This window comes from Chelonia mydas, chromosome 3 (assembly GCF_015237465.2).
Source record: "Chelonia mydas isolate rCheMyd1 chromosome 3, rCheMyd1.pri.v2, whole genome shotgun sequence".
Lineage (NCBI taxonomy): Eukaryota > Metazoa > Chordata > Testudines > Cheloniidae > Chelonia > Chelonia mydas.
In genome coordinates this window covers 15,141,790-15,155,725 of record NC_057851.1, presented here as the reverse complement: position 1 = coordinate 15,155,725, position 13,936 = coordinate 15,141,790, and the positions used below count along the sequence as shown (strand labels likewise).

Here is a 13,936-nt window from a genome sequence, read left to right as displayed (position 1 = left end):
CAGTATGGTAAATTTTTCAATGCTTGTCTTTTGCTTCACAGGCAATTTTCATTAATAGTTAAATTTTACTTGTGTGCTGGCACCTGCCCAAAGCATCATTTTACTTATTTGGATAAGAAATCACAAGAATGATCAATTCAAGAAAAAAGTTTAAATCTCTTTAAATCAATTTCTGAATAAAGCAAAAACTGATTTTACTAACAGAAGTTTATTTCTGAAGGAGGAAAAAATGGCTAATTTTAATCCATGTGAGTTTTCATTCAAACAGGAAGCTTCCAAGAAGCTCTGTTTTCCTGCACAGCTAACAGCACTAATTATATGTACTGCAGGACATAGAGCCAAGTCTACAAGCAAATACAGGGAGTCTCATGACGATTTAAGGTATGTCTGTACTACAATTAAAAACCAGCAGCTGACCCACGCAAGCTGACTCGGGCTCGTTTTACAAAGCTCTTTAACTGCGGTGTAGACGTTCAGGATAGGGCTGAATCATGGGCTCTAGAATTCTATGAGGTGGGAGGGTGCCAGAGCTCCAGCTCCAGCCTGAATGTCTACACCGCAATTAAACAGCCCCTAGCTTGAGCCCCGTGAACCTGAGTCAGCTGACACAGGCCATCCGCGGGTATCTAACTGCAGTGTAGACATACTGTTAGGCACACCCTTAACTTCATACACTGCAAGAAGTTCCACTGACTTCAGTTATACTACTCATAGTGCATAAGTCTTTGCAGGATCGGGGTCTTCACCTACTCTCACTCATTCCATTCCCATATCCTAAGAAAGGACGGCAGTCTTACCCATAACTACTATATACACGAAGAAAAGGAGTACTAGTGGGTTAGTCTCTAAGGTGCCAGTAGTACTCCTTTTCTTTTTGCGAATACAGACTAATACGGCTGCTACTCTGAAACCTACTATATACAAGCTCATCCATTTGAAAAGAACATTTACTAACTCATAGTATTTCACTAATATGGGAAGTACCAACATTTCTGGACAGAGAAACCAAGAGGCAGGCAGTGGATCAATAAACCTGTGAGAGATGACAGACATACAAGTAGATGTGTTCTACATAAATCGACAACACACTAATAGCCATTCGGATTTTTTTTTTTAAATGCTTCTCAGTTGCGAACAGAGATAATAATTTCAGCCAAACTTAAAATTTGGAGTGCAACATTTAAAGAAAAAAAAAAAGTGTAAGGTGGCTATTGTTCGCTGATGAAGGACTGGCGTTTGTGTCCTGGTAGAGCCCACCAAATTCACTGGGATTCCACACAGGCACAAGATTCCACCTACACAGATCCCTTTCCAAGACTGTGGCCCAACTATAAACAAAACATCTGGTATTCTCTCATTTCTTACCTGCAGTTAAGTTGACCTTAAACAAGTATATATTTATTATTTTTATTTTGGTAAAGGCATTAATCCAGAATGGTTTAAGTAAATCCTGAATTAAACTTTGTAGCATCAAATTTGAAGTTAAAACTAACAAGCATTCCTATTACTACTAGTAGAGAAAAGGGAATTGAGGATAACTGCAACAAAGCTTCATAAGGCCCTTTCCACTTTACAACTTTGTGTACATAAGAAAGTTGTGCCAGTTTAACTAAAATCAGTAAAAAAACTGATTTAGTTAAATCAATACAACCTTTCTATCAGTATAACTGAATATACACTGGGGATTGCGCTGATTCCACTAAATCAGTTTTTCTATTTTAAAATCAATCAGTGCAAAAACTGAGTGTAGCAATCACAGAGTTTAAGGACGGAAGGGGCCATTAGATCATTTAATTTGACTGGAGCAAAAGGTAGCCTGAATAGTCAGTTTAAAACAGGTTTATTTCTATTTAGCTTAAATTGGTAAGGAATCTATTTAAACTACAACAAAATAAAACAAATCAAAAGAGGTAAGGTACCAAAAAGTGACAGTGACAAACTTTAGAAAGGGAGTTTTCAGTAAGATGAGGCAGCTAGTCAGGAAGGCCATAAAGGCTAAAGAACAGGAAGTGGCAGCTTTAGATGTGGCTTGTAGCTCACGAAAGCTTATGCTCAAATAAATTGGTTAGTCTCTAAGGTGCCACAAGTACTCCTTTTCTTTTTGCGAATACAGACTAACACGGCTGCTACTCTGAAAAGAAAAACAACAGAATCTCATACTACTCAACAAAAAAAGAACCAGGAAGGCAAGAAGGACATCAATGTAACTAAATGGCAATGTAATCTGAGTCAAACAGAGATCCTTCAGAATCTGAAAATTAACCCTAGTGAAGCCAATAAACAGGAACATAAATCACAGTAAGCAAAACGTAAAAGAAATTAGAATTGCTAAAATAAATTTCAGAGAACAAATACCTAACGGTATAAAAAAACAAGAGATTGAGTATGTCAAAAGCAAGAAGTCTCCAAAATAATCAATCCATGGGATCACCAAGGTTAAAATTAAGTAAGATAAAGACATTGATGAGAAGTTAAAGCATAGCTTAAGCTAAACCAAAATAAGCCACATTTACGCTGATGTTAGTGTGTCCACACAGCCTTTTACACATGTTTAACTAAATTAGGTTTATTGTTTTTAAAATCACACCTTTTGTTAAACCAATGCATCTTTTCTTTATAGACAAACTCATGTAGTTTACCACTTTCCCTGACCAGTGTAGATGAGGATTTCTCGCCTCAACTCCCACAAAAACACCTTATATTGCATGGTTTGACTTGCACAGTTCTCAAAAGATTTCCTGACAAATTCAGGCAAAGTGTGCTACCAGTATTGCAAATAGTATATAGAGGGAAAAAAAATATACATGCTTTGTGGTAAACTGATGCGTTCCTGATGAAGCCATAACCATCCAGACCTGATTTTAGTTCCTTTATGTTCACTCACAGACTCCCATATACAGTTACAAAAAAAACCTGTAAATTAAAAAACAGGCAATTGGCTCATTTCATAGTTTCCTTTCCTAGAAGAGAAGTACTGGAGACTTGGACTCTTTCTTAAAGCTTGCGTCAACCAAATTTCCAGGAAAATTAGTTAAATGATTGCCTTGCTAAAAATAAGAGTATCACCACAGGTATGGGGTAATTGCACCTGTATCCCCCCGCACATGGTCCTCTCCAGGGGAGCCCAGTCAGGTCTCAGATTTCCAGCAGTCATCTTTCTCTGGGCAGGGACCCTTCCACTTCAAAATCCCCACCAAAACACACTGCCTGTGCACGGCTTTCTCTCCAAGGGCTATAAACAGTGTATTGCCAGTACTTACAAATTACCACCCAGCTATTAAGGAAGCATATTTATTCTTAGGGCAAAAGCATTACAGAGAAAGCATATACAAACAATAGGAGTTCCTATATGCATATTAAAAACATACCAGAGGTTACCGTCAGCTTTATGGGGCCCTGCTCTTGGACAGAAGGTCATGTTTGTTTGCTGGATCAGAAAAAAGGCCCCACCCTGAGTCAGTATGAACCCAGCCTGTTATATCGAAAACCTTTTCTTTTTCTGTTGGTCTCTGGAAAAATCCAGCCTGAACCAGTATATGCATATTTCCCCAGGGGGTGTTGCCTCTGGAGGCATTTACAACTTAAGTGTCTCACCTTAATCATCCCCCACTGTTTTTGATTCCTAGGAGACTGGTGGTAAACTCCCTCCCCTCATTTGTTGCATATAACCCCTGGCCCACAGTGATACATAAACCTAATACAATATTTGCCCAAAGACAATGGGGTTGCAATATTTGTCACACAAAGTACCATTAAGATCAAGTGACAAAAGTCTGTCCGTGGCAGATGAGAGACTGTCGTCAGGAGAGGGAGAGAAGGAGACTGTTAAGTGTTTCTTAAATATTAAACATCATTTACTAACAGCACTCAACATGCCTATGGAAAGAAAAGACGCTTTATTTCCAGCAAGAAATAGTGCCATGGTCACAATGCTTTGTCACTGTTAATGGGACACCAAGTTAAAAATAGTCATTTAAAAACAAAATACTTAGATTTAGCAAATAAAATAACCTCAAGAAACACAGTAGACACTTATTTACAAATTATATTAACCCATTTTTACAAAGTAAGGTCCCGATTCTGCAACTGAATCCATGTGGGCAGTCCCCCATGTTCCCCTCCTGGTGCCCAGTAGAGGAGATCTGGTTGAAAGATCAGGATTCAGACTCAAGATCCAAACTTCTTCCCCAGGTTACAAACACCACCACAGATATTCAAAATGTTCATTAATCATATCATCAGTTTTTCATTATTTATGCTATTTGTTCACTTCATCTTTTAAATAGCACAGACAATGGCACTAAGCTAGTCAGTTTCACACTCAGGTCACCTGTGCTTGAACAAACTATCACACCTGGGTTGCAGAGAGACTGATTTTAAATTTTAGAGACTTTTTCCACCTTGAATTCCAGCAGAAAGCCTCACATGTCTACCCATTTTATGGTTTTATAAAAGCTTGCTTCAAAACCTGAAGTTTAGTCAAAATTTCAAATGAGCGTTCATTAAAGTAACAGGTTTCAGAGTAATAGCCGTGTTAGTCTGTATTCGCAAAAAGAAAAGGAGTACAAGTACTCCTTTTCTTTTTTCATTAAAGTAACCTTAGCCTAAAGTCTTTGTGGTTCATGTAATGAGTTCATTTTATTCAATAAATGTTTAATACCCTACATGACCCCATATGTATTATAGTACTTTATCTCTAGTATACTTCAGTTAACCACAAAATGAAGTCTTTTGGTCTCCTCTGAACAAATCTGGAAGTATTTTCACACCAAGAAAGGTCAGAGACTCAAAGTATTGGAAAGTGAAGTCATTCAGACAATTCAAAAACCATACTGACCAAAAAGCTTCAAAACCCTTTTGACGTCTGTTTACTTTTCTGTCTTCAAACTTCCTGAAAACATAGCACCTCATAAACAGTGCATTTATGTAGAGAAAGTCAATTCTGTGCAACTAGAGTGACCATCTGCAATCTAAACCAAAAATATTTGTTCATACTGAGGTAGGGAAAATAGACATTCTAGCTACTCAAGAAATATTATGGGAGGAAAATTAGAACCAATGTCAAGACTTTTATTTAACATAGCAAGCGACAGTTTTCTGGAAAGCAGAATGGTTTGGGGGAAATTTATATAATAGCATCAGAACAATTACATCACAAACAAAAACCTGTCAGAAGCTTGAGTTTTGTTTTGTTTTTAGAAGTGGGGAAGAACGGAGTAGAAGGAAAAGCATAGGTTTAGGTCTCATTTTCAGAAGGAAAAAGTACATATTTACCATGGGTTAGCTAACATGCTAACACATGGTAAAATGCTCGTGTGGATAAGGCAGTTTGTTAGTGTTTACCTCCACCTGTTAACACACATGAACACACACATGCCATTTTCCTACTGTGGACCCTCCCAGAATATTCAACTCCTCACCAAAACCTCCTCCCTAAATTTCATCTGCCAGAATATCTACATGAGTAACCTTTATAGTGAGGTACTAACTTATGTGAGGAGACAATTTTAATTCTTTGTAACTACTATTTTTGAAATCCCTTTTAACTATTTAAGGGTTTGTCTGTTTCCCTGTTGATGTTTACAAGTAGGGCTGGTCCAAGTTTTCATTCAAAATTTTTTGACAAAAAAAGGAGCCTTTTTTTCAAAACCAGTGATTTGGTTTTCACTAGCAAAAACGGAAAGAGGGAAAAACTGAAACACATTTGTTTGTGTTTTCAGTTTGGTTTTTTTTGTCAAAACGTCAAAAAAACTATTTTTAAAAGAAAAATCATAAAAGTTCCCATTTGATGAACAGCTCTGTTTAAAAGGGAGAAACTGATTACACACAAAGCACTATCAAATTCAGAGACTGAAAAAATTGAGAAAAATAACCTTAGCTGTTACTTGTATCTACAGCAGATAAAGTTTCCAGATAGATGTGTGATTATCAAATTGATAAGTGTCACTTTAACAGCTTGACAAAGCGGAGTTAAGTGTTTTTCTAAGTATTCATTCCTGGAATTATTTCAGCTGTTACCACCACATAGGGTGTAAAACTTTAGATAGTGCTTTCACATTGAACTATACTACCAAATAATTAAAGTGTGCATAATTGCTTCACGGATTTGCCTTTGTGTAATCTCATATCTTACACAGATCACAAAAGTGCTTACAGATCTGTCTCGATGTCTCTTTCTCCATTAGAGCAGTATTAAGCATTACTTAAGCATGCAAAATATCCGACAGTTATGTCCCATCAGACACTTCCTATCTTAAGTACAGAGAGATTAAAAGAACATACCTTAGGTACACAATCCCATACTCCTGCTCTATTCCATTTTTCTGTTCCCTGCAGGACAGGCCAACATGAGTCTAACCCAGGGATGGGCAAACTTTTTGGCCCTAGGGCCACATCGGGTACAGAAATTGTATGTAGGGCCGGGAAGGGAAGGCTGAGGGAAGCTATGCCTCGCAAAACAGCAAGGCGTGGCCTGGCCCAGCCCCTACCCCCATTTAACCCCCCCTGCTCCCCACCCCAACTGCCCCCTGGGACTCCTGAATCCTATCCAAACACCCCTGCTCTCTGCCCCCTGACTATCCCCCCAGGACACCCATTCCCTATCCAATCCCCCCTGCTCACCACCCCCTGACCACCCCCGGGACCCCCGCCCCTATCCAATCTCCCTGCTCCCCACCCCCTGACCATCCCCTCCGGGCCTCCCCTCACCCCCTATCCAACCATCCCTGCTCTCCCCACCCCACATTACCTGTGGGGTGGCAGAAAGGGGGCTCAGTGCTTTCCCTGTGTGTTTCCCCTGCTCGTTTGGCTGCTCTCCCTGGCAGTCAGGCAGGGCTCGCTCCCTGTCTGGGCTTGGCTGCTGGGGACAGGGGCCAGGCATGCTGGAGGTGGAGGGGGGCCCTGGCTTGCTCTGCCCCTGTCCCCAACAGCAGGGCCCAGGCCCTTTGACCGCCCCCCCACCCCGCAACCACCCCTGCTTCTCGCCCCCTCCCCCCCCCGAACTCCCCTTGACCGCGCCAGCCTGGAGCGCCAGGACTGGCAGCGCTATAACTGTGCTGCCTGGCCGGAGCTGCAGCCAAGCTGAAGAGGATAGGCCAGGGGCTAGCCTCCGCCCCGCTCACCACACTGCTGGGGAGTTGGGCTGGCTCCTCCGCAAGCCTGTCCTGACCCCGCTCTCTGGCAGGAGCTCAGGGGCCAGAGGGAAGGGTCCTGCTGGCCAGATGCAGCCTGTGGCTCATAGTTTGCCCCCTCTGGTCTAACCCCAACTTACAGGGCCTTACTGTGGAAGAAGATTTTTTTTTAAAAAAAAGCACAAATGACAATATAGCCACTCCCTCCTCTGAGCTTAATGGGTTCAGTTCCTCCGCCTCACGGTACTGCCAAGTCAGATCCCCAACCACCTACCCTCTAACCTTCATCTACCCTCCTCCACCTTTGGCCCAAACCTAAATAGTCTTTCATTCATCCATCCCTCCCTCACAATGACTTAGCTCCCCAACAGTATCATATCAGAGTCTCCATTGAGACCCCATATCCCATTCTCCAAAGAGACCCTTTGCAATATACCTATCCATTCCAGAGTCTTGTCTACAACAGAAAAATGTTGCTCACCATTTCCAACCAGGTACAGTAAAACCTGCCTTAGTGACCACCTCTGAAAAGACACCACCTGCCATGAGCAACTACTTGCAGAGGCCACAGAATGTTTTTCCCCAATAATTTAACTGAGAAGAAACTCTGAAAAGTGACCACCTGTCATTTGTGACCATATTTTCTTACTCCCATCCAAAAAACAAACCTGTAGGAGAAACCAATCTTTCTTATTTCTGCCTTGCTGCTGGCAGCAGCGTTGCCTTCAAAGCTGGGCACCCAGCCAGCAGCTGCAGCTCTCTGCTCTGCCTTCAGAACTGGACAGCTGGAGAGAGGCAGCTGCTGGAAGGGCACCCAGCTCTGAAGGCAGCAAAGCTTTGAAGAGAGACGACCTCTCACAAGTGACCACTTTTGCTAACTCCTGTAAGTGGTCTTTCTTGGCAGGTTTCACTGTATAGCACTCCAATATTAGTATAATTGGGAGCCATAGCGTAGATGGGCCACTACTTTTTCATTTGTTCAGGGGGTTTATTGCAAGCGAAACGAAACTAAAACTCAGTGTATAGTTAGCAAAGAATACCTCAATAAAAAAACATTTCCTCAAAGAACTGGCTGCATTCAATTGATTAATAGATAAGCAAGTAGTAGTAACTTTTCAGTAATGCTTTGATTGAATTCTCACTAATAATTTTAGAAAAATCAAAGCTAAGTATAAGTAAAGTAAAATGATCTAACTTGGTCCATTTCACAGAGAACATCTGATAAGATTTTACTCAGAATCTGATGTATGAAGCTTGACCTTGGGGAAAAAAGATTGTTAGTAACAAAATTTAGGAATCCACAGAGCATGCCTAATAGCATGCCTAATATTTTTGTGTGTGCTATAAAAGTGACAAAGGCCAAGGGGAGTTACCTTAAATCTCTATGGTTGTTTGATCTGATGAACCTGCACACAAAGTACATCTGTAATAAATCATTCTTAATTGCAATCCGTCGGTATAGAAACATGCCCTTTTTTCAAGTTGAAGTATAACAATTAATATCCAAATAGTAATTTTGCAAGTATTGTCCAAGGTTACAGGAAAACAACTATATTACCATTAATGCATTATATGTAACAATAATGTATCCAGAGTAATAATCAGTATTGTTTCAAACAAAAGCATTAAAGAAGGTTCCAAAATAAAGAACGGATGTTCTAAAGAAATATTACAGAAATTAGGAAGTACTAAGTCTTCTGAGTCATTTAATCAAATTAGAACCAGTTTATATAAAAATCAAACAATGAAGTAACAAGAGGGCCAGGAGTATATAACAAGTACCAAAAAACATTGCTCGTTAGATATTTTTACAGTTATATATCATAGTACCTTTCAACCATAGTGCTTTATGGTGGGTAAACATTACATATATGCCATATGAAAATATTTAATGGGAAATTTTCAGAGTGCTCCCTGGCGTCGTCCTAACTGTGCTCCCATTGAAGTCAATAGTAAAACTTTAACTGACTTCAATGGTGGACAGTTAAGCCAACATGTCAAGTATTTTTGAAAACCGGAGGGGGGGGGGGTGTACATAAAATCTCTCACACACACACTTTATCTTCTCCCTCTCCTTTTATATGTCACTTGTATTCTTTGGCTGAAAGTTCTTTAAAGGAAAGACCATGTCTTCATATACCTTTGTACAGCCCCTCACACAGTAGGGCCTTAATCATGACTGGGACTTCTAACTACTACTACCATACAATCATTTATTTACATAGCTGTTCCTGGCAATCTAACTATATTTACATATAAACACATGCATGTGAAAGACTGTTGTGTTCCACCCCAAAGGTAGCTACTGTACTTACATATACAAACTAGGACACAAGCTACTTTTGGGGTGAAATATGACAGTTGACTGCAGTGATTCCGAAAAAGAAAACTGTACCCAAATACATGAAGAAAATGTAAGTAGACAATGTTATAAATTAATCAGTGAATTTAGCCAGAAAACCAGAACTAAAACTTCTAAAGGCTTTATGTTGTTTTTCCTATCCAGTAGTGATATTTCTATGATTTACACTTACTGTATATAAACCTTCATATATGAAATGGAAATTATACTATTTATAAATTCAGAAAGTTTTGGTAGCATTTTAAAATAATAAATCATAGCAATGGCCCATTTATACTACTGACTCAGTCTCCAACAATGCTCCTGATTTCAGCATCACCTCAGAAGCAGGTAAGAATAAGTAATAAGTGACACAAATGACAAAGCAGAGAAGTATGCACAAGAGTAACTACATCAGCCTTGAAACTAGAAAAACAGGACTTAATTTAGGAAGCAGCTTTTAAAACACGCTGAATAGTGAAAAGAAAAGGAGTACTTGTGGCACCTTAGATACTAACCAATTTATTTGAGCATAAGCTTTCGTGAGCTACAGCTCACTTCATCGGATGCATACTGTGGAAAGTGTAGATCTTTTTATATATACACAAAAAGCATGAAAAAATACCTCCTTTTCATGCTTTGTGTGTATATATAAAAAGATCTTCTACACTTTCCACAGTACGCATCCGATGAAGTGAGCTGTAGCTCACGAAAGCTTGTGCTCAAATAAAAGTCTCTAAGGTGCCACAAGTACTCCTTTTCTTTTTGCGAATACGGACTAACATGACTGTTACTCTGAAAGCTGAATAGTGAATAACTTTAGAGATATAAAAAACAGTTGCAGCATGAAATTACAAAATAAATTAGTGGAACATAATTTGTTTCCATAGGCATAAGGAATACAAAACAAATGTGAGTGTGAACATATCAAAACTGTCTAATTTCAATGCAAAATGTGTAGCTTAAATGTATGGGTGTTTCCTTCCTTTAAGGCCCACTGTCTTTTGTGGAAAACAATCTGCCCAAAATCCAGGATATGCTTCCACTTAAGAATGCAAACACTTCTGGTCAAAAATTTAAGCATTTACATACAGCACCATAAACGCACAACCTGCTTTATAAAACACAAAGCAAGAGTCTCTTCCCCAAAGGATGTACCATTTAGCAACTTAAACAAAACAGAGCAAGTAATGGAACGTGTGGAAAGATAACTAACTGGTGAGCAGAAAGACAAAAAAAGGATTCATAGAAAGAGGCGTTTAAGAGAAGGATTTGCCTACACAGTCTGTCACCACACTCAGAATAACCATTTTTATAACAACAAGGAGTCCGGTTCCACCGGACTTCTTGTTGTTTTTGTGGATACAGACTAACACGGCTACCCCCTGATACTTGACGCTTTTATAGTGTTCCCTTCACAGAGCTGTTATCTTTACCATTTGCTCTACTTAAAACCAACCACAAATATATACTTCCCAATGCTATCAAGTTTAGAAAACTGGCCACCACCCATTCTTACAAATACAAATCTGAACCAGAGTATTATGAAACAACCATACACAGTAAACACTTTCAGCTGTTCACATTTGCACAATAAGTTACCATCACACAAGAAAAATCAGTAAACATAGGGTTAAAACCAAAGTGAACAAATGATGCTTAAAATTAATCTGAACTGCATTTAGCCTTTACAAAGCTTAGCCTACTTCCTCCAGTTCTGCTTTATCTGTCATATTTGTTATGTAGTAATAAATCAGCCATCTCTTTCTGTCACATGAATGGCCAAGTTCTCTTTCAAGTACAGCCACCAACTTTTTCTACCAAACACCAACTAGCACCCCTCCTCGTGAAAATTACACATTTGCAGCTTTAGTTGTTCTTCCTGAATTATTGTACCATTTAACTCAGAGTATGGGATTTCTCTAGTACATCAGAGTCCTCAACTTCTTCATAGCACCAGTCTGGAGCTATTCTTGCTTCTTTACCATTACTGGATCTTTAGCTCTTATAAAAATGAGGTAACTTCTGGTGCTCTCCCTAGAAGCAGCAAAATTCAGCATGTCTACAAAGCAAACTTTCCCTTCAAGCTCTTTTATGCAAAAAGAGATTTCTTTTTAAGTCAGAATATGCAAAAACATGATTGGGAGGAGGTTGAAAACAATAACTGAATATATCAAATCAAGTATAACATAAACCAAGTGAATGGCTAAGACTGAAGGCATACCAATTCCCTGTAACTTCCTTCCAAGCCGATTAATATTTAACCTTTATATTGTCAAATATGAGCAGACTGCAGAAGAGATAAAACAATCATCATCCCCAGCTTGTTCTTCAAGACAGCAACCCAGCAGTAAAGTACAACTGCAGGGCTACAAGTCTAATTATTGGTCAGATGCTCTTTTCCTAAGGTATCTTCTAAAGCAAAGTAATCACCAGTGGGAAAAGATCTCAGAAGCACCAAAACATCTCGTGTGTTACTATCTCTTCTGTATTTACACTCTCCCCCTACCAAATTACTTGGTCAAGGTATAGTCAAGGTCCAGACTCCAGAGGAAATAAAAAATAGTAATGATGATGACAGTAGTAAGCAAATAAAAATATTTCACAGTCTAAAAGCATCCAGATTTGGCCCACGGTCCACCTATTGACTGCACCTGGCTTAGAGAGCCTTCATTTAAAGCGCTAGGGCTCTGCCGATGCAACATTAAGTGTAGACATGCCATAGGTCCACCGCCTCTACCCCTGCTGTAAGGAGAAAGAACAAGTACCCAGCCCCAGCTAGGAGCAGCCATGGATGGGGGGACAGGGAATGGTCCCCCAAAGCTCCCTGGGTAGACCAGGAGAGAGAGAGAGTGGGGGAAGGGGGCAGCTGGCCAGCCCCCCCAGGGCAGCCCCCCCCCCGGGGGGGAAGAGTAGGGTTGGGGGAGTAGGAGCCACCGGCCTCCTGCCGAGGGCATGGGGGGGTGGGTATGGGGTGACCGGCTCGCCCCGTGCCTAGGGTGCCCCAGCAGGTGGGAGTTTGGGTTGGGGGCGTAGGGAGGCGGCCGGCCGCCCCCAGGGCAGTGGGGGTTGGGCTGGGGGGCGGCCGGCTTCCCCCAGGGGACTCTCCTGCCTTAGCCCGTGCCCGGCTCCGGGTCCCGAGCAGCCCCCGCGCGGCGGCGCCCCCCCCCAAGTCCCGCCTTACCCATGCTGTGCGTGCCCGCCCGGGCCGGGGGAACCGCTCCCTCTCCTGCCGCCGCCAGCCGCTCCTCCTCCCGCTGCCGCGCTCAGGCCGGGCACGGCGGCTCCATCCGGCCGGCCGCGGGGGCGGAGCAGCTGCTACAAGCCGGCGAGGCCCCGAGGCAGCCGCCGCCGCAGACTCCCCTGGGCGAGACCCGCTCTGGCAGCGGCCGCGGCAGCTCGAGCTCCCGGCTGGGGTGGGGTGGGGTGGAGGGGGCGCCACATCCCGCGAGAGCTCGGCGCCCGCCCGCCGCCCTGCTCCGCGCTGGGTTCTGCCCGCTGTTGCCAGGTGCCGTGACGTGCGTCCCGCCCCGGCCCGGGCCGAGAGCGGGGTCGGGAGCCGCCTCTCGCCCGAGTGTCTGCCCTTCCGCCACATGGCACTGCCTCCCCCCAGGATCTTCTCACTCCCCCCAGGGGGAGGGAAGAATACCCAACCCCCCCACGTAACCACACAGGGCACATACACCCCCACGGGAGAAACCCCACCTCCCCCTTCTCCACCCCGGGAGATCCACACTCACACAGGAAGAAATTTCCTCCCCCCACACCAGGGAGATACATTCACACACATGGAGAAATTCCCCCACACACACACAATCTTCACACTCAGGGGAGATACATACACACACTCACACAGGGAGAAATCACACACATACACTCAGGAAAGATATACACGCACACAGAGATGGATAAATTCTCCCTACACACAGGTAGATCCATACACATACAAAAGAAATTCTTCTCCTCTCTCCCCTCCACCCCACACACTCACACAAGAAATTCTCCCGCCACATATTTCAGAGTAGCAGCCGTGTTAGTCTGTATTCGCAAAAAGAAAAGGAGTACTTGTGGCACCTTAGAGACTAACCAATTTATCTGAGCATAAGCTTTCGTGAGCTACAGCATCTGATGAAGTGACTGTAGCTCACAAAAGCTTATGCTCAAATAAATTTGTTAGTCTCTAAGGTGCCACAAGTCCTCCTTCCCCCCCCCCCCCCCCCCCATATACACACACACTGGAGATCCCCTGCATACGTACAGCATGGGAGATACACACAGGTGATTTTCAAACCCTGACCCCCTGTGTGGCAGTATGAGGGGGTGGGAGGCTTACTACTAGATTGCTGTTACATCTAACCCCGTGATACTTCTTTGGAAAAAAATCATCCCTTTCATAGATTTTAAGGCTAGAATAGAATTTTATGATAATCTCTTCTGACCTCCTGCATAACAGTAGACATAGAAT

The 13,936-nt window shown here is 42.2% G+C and overlaps 1 protein-coding gene across 2 annotated transcripts in view; it reads right to left on the bottom strand.

Annotated features, from left to right (window-relative positions):
• Positions 1-12,916, bottom strand: part of LOC102940628 (CD2 associated protein) — a 150,478-nt gene extending 137,562 nt beyond the window's left edge. Inside the window, exon 1 of one of the 2 annotated variants that reach the window (XR_006289334.1) lies at positions 12,656-12,916. Coding sequence is in view for 1 of the 2 variants with exons in the window: in XM_037893947.2 (XP_037749875.1) it covers positions 12,656-12,659 (4 nt within the window). In the remaining variant the exon portion in view is untranslated. The remainder of the gene's footprint in view (positions 1-12,655) is intronic. The other variant, XM_037893947.2, reaches the window with a different exon arrangement.
• Between the last annotated feature and the right edge of the window lie 1,020 nt (positions 12,917-13,936).